This window comes from Arachis hypogaea, chromosome 19 (assembly GCF_003086295.3).
Source record: "Arachis hypogaea cultivar Tifrunner chromosome 19, arahy.Tifrunner.gnm2.J5K5, whole genome shotgun sequence".
Classification (NCBI taxonomy): Eukaryota; Viridiplantae; Streptophyta; class Magnoliopsida; order Fabales; family Fabaceae; genus Arachis; species Arachis hypogaea.
In genome coordinates this window covers 19,108,849-19,116,429 of record NC_092054.1, presented here as the reverse complement: position 1 = coordinate 19,116,429, position 7,581 = coordinate 19,108,849, and the positions used below count along the sequence as shown (strand labels likewise).

Below are 7,581 nucleotides of genomic sequence, written 5' to 3'. Positions count from 1 at the left end.
TTCAAATGACCAGATGACAACACCGCTGACACCCGCTTCGATCCACGACGGTGAGTTCCTTCTGCGCATTGACAGTAGCTCCTATCCGGCGTCGATTGTGGTAGAATGGTAGGGACGGTGGCCTTCGTTGGAGTTGGAGGTTGATTGGAAGCATAAATTAGGATTGAGGTGTGGTGACTGGCGAGGGAGTGAGGGACTGAGGGAGTGAAGGGCTGAGTTCTTTGGGTTGGGTCTCAGCAGGTTCAGTAATAGTTTTGTTTTACGTTTTTTTTGTCGCGTCAAAACGACGCAGTTTTGGGCCAGCAATAAAAAACCAGCACCTTTAAAAACCTACCCGGTTCAGTCGGTTCACCAGTTAACCACCGGTTCGACTGGTTTTTTCATCGGTTTCTAGGTTTTGCTTAGTCATTAAAATTGCTGGCAATTGCCAAGACATCATTCGAAAAAATAATATTTGGATTGAACTCAATCCACAAAATTTTTATATTTTGAACCATGGACTATGTATGTATATTCCTCATAGACGACATAAAATCTACCCAAATTGTTAATATAGACATTGTCCATGTCGAAACATGAACGTTGCTAATAATGTATTGCTAACTGGAAATTAATGTAGTTATACATGCATTTGATGATACTGGAATAGACTCTGACTACGTACATAACTCCAGGACAGATGAGTATGAAGGTACTACTCTATGATTCATGCATTACTTAATCCTCTCCTAACAACAATCAACTTCGTTTGCTAACATAAACTTTGTTCATTCTTATTGAATATGTCCACACCAACTTTCTTTGGTCGAGTCGGCAGATTCGATTTGGGAAGAAGGTTACCGATATCTCTTATATACCCTGCATGCTGTGTTTTAGAAATAACTCATTTTGCACTGCATTTTCTCAACTAAACATGACAAGCGTTATATGTACTTCAGATACTTAGGGATGCTAGAGATGCAATCCATCGTTGCATGTTCTGCCATGCATGCATGTGGGAAGGGGAAAAGTTGGCTAAAAGCAAGAGCAGCAGAATTCCTCGATTTGGCCTTTGCTGCATGGATGGAAAGGTACAATTGACGTTCCTTACGCAGGTCCCTGCAACTCTACAAGACCTCCATCGTGGACATCACGACAAAATAGGTACTTCAGGAAGAATATCCATAAGTTTAATTCCATGTTTGCGTTTACGTCAATAGCTGGAAAGGTTAACCGAAGCATTAACAATGGCACAGCTCCACCGACTTTTTCAATTAATGGTTAGAACTACCATTCAATTGGAAGCCTGATCCCTACCAACAATGAAAGGCCAAGATTTGCACAACTGTACGTCTATGACACACATAATGAAGTGTCTAATTGGATACTTGCTATAAGGTACATCATTCAAACTTGCATACACCATAGATTATACCTTGCAAATAAATTAATAGATGTCTGAATGTACATACTTACCAAGTGTTTAACTGTATGTCGCACTAAATAGTTGAAACAATTGTAGGTCCGATGAAATAATCAACAAACTTGAAACTGAAATCGTATCTGAACTCACTAAGATGCTGGACATATGCAATCCTCTTGCCAAGAGTTTTTGCTTTGCTCGAGACAGGTTTGCTGATAGCGAGCCTTCGAAAATTAAAATGAGGCTGATTAGGAAGTGGGAAAATGATGGACGAGTGTACAACTTACCCACTACGTTTGAGGTTGCCATCTTAATAGTAGGTGACATTGATGACTCAATCCTTGATAGCGATATTATTATTCAGTCGACAACAAATAAGTTGCAAAGAATAGATGTTCTACACCTGATGTACTTGGCTCTTCAATATTCGTTGATATTTTCATACGGTGAGGATGGATTCAGGACAGGTATTCAGACATCTACTAGATATGACCTGAGTGGTACAAGGAAACGTAAGACGATAAGTATGAGAGAGTTTTTTCATACCGTATACAGATGAAATGAAATGAGTCCCCAATCATGTTACAATCTATAAGGTTATTCCAACAATTTCTGGTCGATGCATACACGATGATTGAGTCTGAACGGCTTAGTTTTATCAAACATAACCAACCCAAACTAAGGGTGGACAAATACATTGCACTGCATGAGTCATTGGTTAGGGGAGAGGCAAGTGCCGTTGCAACTGGACAGAGGATTATACTACCGAGTATCTTCACTGGCAGTCCTCGGTACATGTTCAATGACTACAAGGATGCATTTGCAATTTGCAAATATGCAGGTTATCCTAGCTTTTTCATAATAATTACTTACAATATTGAATAGGATGAGATAAAACATTCGTTGAAAAACACTTGGTTAAAAGCACAAGACCGTCCTGACATCGTATTGAGGATTTTTAACGTAAAGCTCAGTGAGTTGATAGCTAACTTCAAGCATGGTCGATTCTTTGGCAAGATAACGGCATGTAAGTTTAATGAAATCTGTTATGTTACACATATATCAAAATTAATGCATAACAATGAGTTAGTCTTTATAGACGTCTGCACAGTAGAATTCCAAAAACGAGGACTCCCACATCCGCACATACTGCTGTTCATGCATCCTCTATCCAAGCCTAAGTCACCAAATGATATTGACAAACTAATCTTAGCTGAGATTCCAGACAAGATCAAGAGGCCAAAACAGTATGCGGCAATTGAAAAGTACATGGTCCATAGCCCGTGTGCCAAGAATAATAGTAAAAGCTCCTGCATGTTAAATGGTCGGTGCTCAAAGTATTTTCCAAAGCCCTTTAGATCAAGGACAATGATTGATGATGGTGGGTTCCCCAAGTATAAGAGGATGAATAATGGTCGGATAGTAACAAAGAATAATACAGCCCTTGATAATTCATATATTGTACCGTACAACCCATCACTACTACTAAAATACGGTTGCCCTATAAATGTTGAGCACACCTGCCAGATGTCCGCAATAAAGTATTTGTTTAAGTACGTTCACAAAGGCAATGATCAGATAACTGCTTCTTTCTACCAAACCCTTGTTGACGGTGAGTCTGAACAAGTGGTAGATGAGATATGCAACTATTATGATTGTCGATATATCTCAGCCTGTGAGGTAGCTTGGTGTATTTTTAGGTATGACATCCAACAGAAGGAACCTTCGGTCATCAGGCTTCCTTTTCATCTGCCAAATGAACACCCTGTTGTATTCAGGGATTACAAAAATATTGTTGATGTAATAGATAGGGTTGATGGCAAGCTAACAAAGCTATTGGCCTGGATGCTTGCGAATATGTTGTTTCCTTATGGTCGTAATCTTACATACAGTCAATTTCCTAAAAAATTTGTATGGAAAGACGACATATGTGGATGCCAAGGAAACAGGGAATCTCCATTGGTAGGCTTTCGCATGTTCCCCGTGGCAACGGTGAAGATTATTACTTACGACTTTTGCTTAACATACAAAAGAGATGCCTCAGCTATGTTCATTTGTGCACAGTCAACGAGGTTGTGTTTGGTACCTTCAACGAAGCATGCTATTCATTGGGGTTATTTCAAGACGATAAGGAATTCATTGATGCTATAATAGAAGCAAGCACGTGGGCCTCTAGAAATACTTGCATGACCTGTTCATGGTGCTCTTATTATCTAACAACATTGTAAGACCCGAGGTTGTTTGGGAGCAGTGTTACCATGTATTGTTTGAGGATATTTTATTCTCTCACAGAAAAATTATGCAGCGTGTAGGTATGGTCATCATTAACATTATTTCTATGGTAAATATATTGTACGATTTTTCAATGCTCTATACGTAACTAATGGATATCATTTTTCATTCTTTTTAACAGATCTCGAACTTTCACCGGAACAAATTATGAACATGACACTTGCAAAAATTGAGGACAAAATTTAGGCTAATGGAAGATCTCTTAAAGAGTTTGACAAGATGTCATACCCAAGTTCGAAAGTTATTGACGGCTTAGAGGATCGACTCCTGCTAGATGAGCTGAACTTTGATGTCGAGGCCCTAACAAAGGAGCTTAACAACAACCTATCTAATATGAATATAGGTCAGAGAAAAGCATTTGATGTCATCATACAGGCAGTCAATGGTAATGCTGGAGGATTCTTCTTTGTTTATAGCTGCGGTAGTATCGGTAAAATGTATCTATATAGGACTCTATTAGCTTCAATTCGAAGCAAAAGGGGCAGTGTACTGAATGTTGCATCTAGTGGGATTGCTTCTTTATTGCTTCCAAACGGACGCATAGCTCATTCAAGGTTTAAGATACCGCTGGAGTTGACAGAGGACTCAGTATGTTGCATTAAGCAAGGTACATCTTTGGCCAAGTTGATCTGCAAAGCTAGACTTATTATATAGGATAAGGCACCAATGGTCAACAAACTTTGCTATAAAGCACTCGACAAGTGCTTTCGTGACATCCTGAGCTCAGAACCATATTATGATGCAGAATTACCTTTCGGAGGTAAGGTGGTGGTACTAGGAGGTGATTTTAGACAGATTCTTTCAGTCATTCCAATAGGCTCCTGTCAGGATATTGTTCATTTAGCTGTCAATGCTTCGTATCTATGGCAACATTGTACTATTCTAACCCTGACAGTGAACATGTGTTTAACGGTTGGACCAACAGATAAAGTGGTGGATGATGTTATTGAGTTCTCAAAATGGCTGTTGGATATTGGGGATGGCTTGGTTGGGGATTCTATGGATGGGGAGTTGATGAGCGGATAATTTATACGCTTTTTGGCATTGTTTTTAGTATGTTTCTAGTATGTTTTAGTTAGTTTTTACTATATTTTTATTAGTTTTTAATAAAAAATCCCTTTTCTGGACTTTACTATGAGTTTGTATATTTTTCTATGATTTCAGGTATTTTCTGGCTGAAATTGAGGGACCTGAGCAAAAATCTGATTCAGAGGCTGAAAAAGGACTGCAGATGCTGTTGGATTCTGACCTCCCTGTACTCGAAGTGAATTTTCTGGAGCTACAGAAGCCCAATTGGCGCACTCTCAATTGCGTTGGAAAGTAGACATCCTGGGCTTTCCAGCAATATATAATAGTCTATACTTTACCCGAGATTTGATGGCCCAAACTGGCGTTCAAAGTCAACTCAAGAATTCTGACGTCAAAATGCCAGAACTGGCATAAAAGCTGGAGTTAAACGCCCAAACTAGCACAAAAGCTGGCGTTTAACTCCAAGAGAAGCCTCTACACGAAAAGGCTTCAATGCTCAGCCCAAGCACACACCAAGTACGCCCGGAAGAAGATTTCTGCATTAATTACTTATTTCTGTAAACCCTAGGCTACTAGTTCTCTATAAACAGGACCTTTTGCTATTGTATTTTCGTCTTGGTTCTTCTGGTTCCCCCTCTGGGGCCGAAGCCAATGAACACCTTTATTACTTTTGTATTTTCAATGGTGGAGTTTCTACACACCATAGATTAAGGTGTGGAGCTCTGTTGTTCCTCATGAATTAATGCAAAGTACTATTGTTTTTCTATTCAACTCAAGCGTATTTCTTCTCCAAGATATTCATTCGCACTCAAGAACATGATGAATGTGATGATTATGTGACACTTATCACCATTCTCACCTATGAACGCGTGCCTGACAACCACTTTTGTTCTACATGCAAACAAGCTTGAATGTGTATCTCTTGGGTTTCTAATCTAAGATTGGAACCTTCGTGGTATAGGCTAGAATCATTGGCAGTCATTCTTGAGATCTGAAAAGTCTAAACCTTATCTGTGGTATTCCTAGTAGGATCTGGGAAGGGATGGCTGTGACGTGCTTCAAACTCGCGAGTATTGGGCGTAGTGACAGACGCAAAAGGATCAATGGATCCTACTCCAGCATGATCGAGAACCGACAGATGATTAGCCGTGCGGTGACAGCGTGCATTGAACATTTTCACTCAGAGGACGGAAAGTAGCCATTGACAACGGTGATGCCCAACATAAAGCTTGCCATGGAAAGGAGTATGAATGATTGGAAGAAGGCAATGGGAAAGCAGAGGTTCAGGAGGAACACAGCATCTTCATACGCTTATCTGAAATTCTCACCAATGAATTACATAAGTATCTCTATCTTTATTTTATGTTTTATTTATATTTTAATTATCAATCCTCCATAACCATTTGAATCCGCCTGACTGAGATTTACAAGATGACCATAGCTTGCTTCAAGCCGACAATCTCCGTGGGATCGACCCTTACTCGCGTAAGGTTTATTACTTGGACGACCCAGTGCACTTGCTGGTTAGTTGTGCGGAGTTGTGATAAAGAGTTGAGATTACAATTGCGCGTACCATGTTGATGGCGCCACTGATGATCACAATTTCGTGCACCAGGAGTCAGAGGTGCATATTCATCCAGACATACTGATACATGATTCAATTCGTCCCTTTGATGATATGGTTAAGTTTGTATACCCTAACCTCTTGGCTAATATTAATCAGCCATCGTACTTTAAACATTGATCCATCCTTGGTCCTATATTAGAGGTGGTCAATGAGGTGAATACACTCATAATGGATTGCTTGGAAGGGGATGAAAAAATATATTTAAGCTATGATAGTTTGTGTGTTTAGGAAGGAAACATGGAGTCAGACTTGGACACGATTACACCAGATGTTCTTAATGCTATTAGCTGCTCTGGTTTGCCCCCACATCAACTAACTCTAAATGTAGGTGTGCCAGTCATGCTATTGCGCAACATTGACCAGTCCAATGGTCTATGTAATGGGAGAAGATTACAAGTACGGAGACTAGGAAATCATGTCATTGAATGCATGACGTTAACGAGAAACAAAGTTGGTCAGGTAGTCATAATACCACGCATGGACATGATTCCTAGCAACCAAGGTCTGCCATTTAGGTTTTAGAGGAGACAATTCCAAATCATTGTGTCCTTTGCAATGACGATTAATAAGTCGCAGGGATAAATTTTGACCACGGTTGGGTTGTACTTGTCAAGGCCAGTTTTTTCACATGGCCAGCTGTATGTTGCACTATCAAGAGTAAAGTCAAAGAGTGGACTCAGAATGTTAATTCAGAACAACAGCTGCAACGTGGCCACTTCGACAATCAATGTGGTCTACAGGAAAGTTTTCGAGAATATTCACTAGATAGTGACAACGATAACTGTTCACATTCATGTCATAGTAAAATCGTCAAATAGTTAGATTATCATAAGTAATATCTGCTTTCAAATGTCCTTTACTTGCTAATCCAATCTACAAATTAGCTGAAAAAAACTTATAGCTCATACTCTGTACAACACTGCTGCGTGTAAGGCACCAATATATATTTGTTATATTAATTCTCCAAAAAATTACTCTCGAATGACTTTTCAAATTCACAGACCGTTCCCATGCAACGCACGAGCTAATGCACTAGTTGGTGATAAATAGATACCTCGTGTTAGGGGTGTTCAAATCCAAACCGATCCAAATTACACCGCTCATCCAATCCGATCCAAACCGAAAACCGATTAAGACCGCACTAATTCGGATTTGATTGGATTCTATTTTTTGCAAACCGCTGGATTGGATCGAATTTCGGATCTACTTTTCATAACCGATCCAATCCAAT

The 7,581-nt window shown here is 39.6% G+C and overlaps 1 protein-coding gene across 1 annotated transcript; it reads left to right on the top strand.

Moving 5' to 3' along the window:
- The first annotated feature begins 2,032 nt into the window (after positions 1 to 2,032).
- LOC114925935 (uncharacterized) lies at positions 2,033 to 4,720 on the top strand. The gene is made up of 4 exons (XM_029295714.1): positions 2,033 to 2,243; positions 2,502 to 3,484; positions 3,881 to 4,282; positions 4,349 to 4,720. The coding sequence occupies exons 1-4, from the start codon at positions 2,033 to 2,035 to the stop codon at positions 4,718 to 4,720; spliced, it is 1,968 nt and encodes a 655-aa protein (XP_029151547.1).
- Positions 4,721 to 7,581: the final 2,861 nt, after the last annotated feature.

What these genes read in the sequence shown, in the direction of transcription:
- LOC114925935 (XM_029295714.1), top strand. Translation starts at nt 2,033, where the DNA reads ATGATTGAGTCTGAACGGCTTAGTTTTATCAAACATAACCAACCCAAA. An exon ending in TGCAATTTGCAAATATGCAG is followed by an intron (nt 2,244 to 2,501) that starts GTTATCCTAGCT and finishes TAGTCTTTATAG; the next exon opens with ACGTCTGCACAGTAGAATTC. An exon ending in TGGAGTTGACAGAGGACTCA is followed by an intron (nt 4,283 to 4,348) that starts GTATGTTGCATT and finishes CTTATTATATAG; the next exon opens with GATAAGGCACCAATGGTCAA.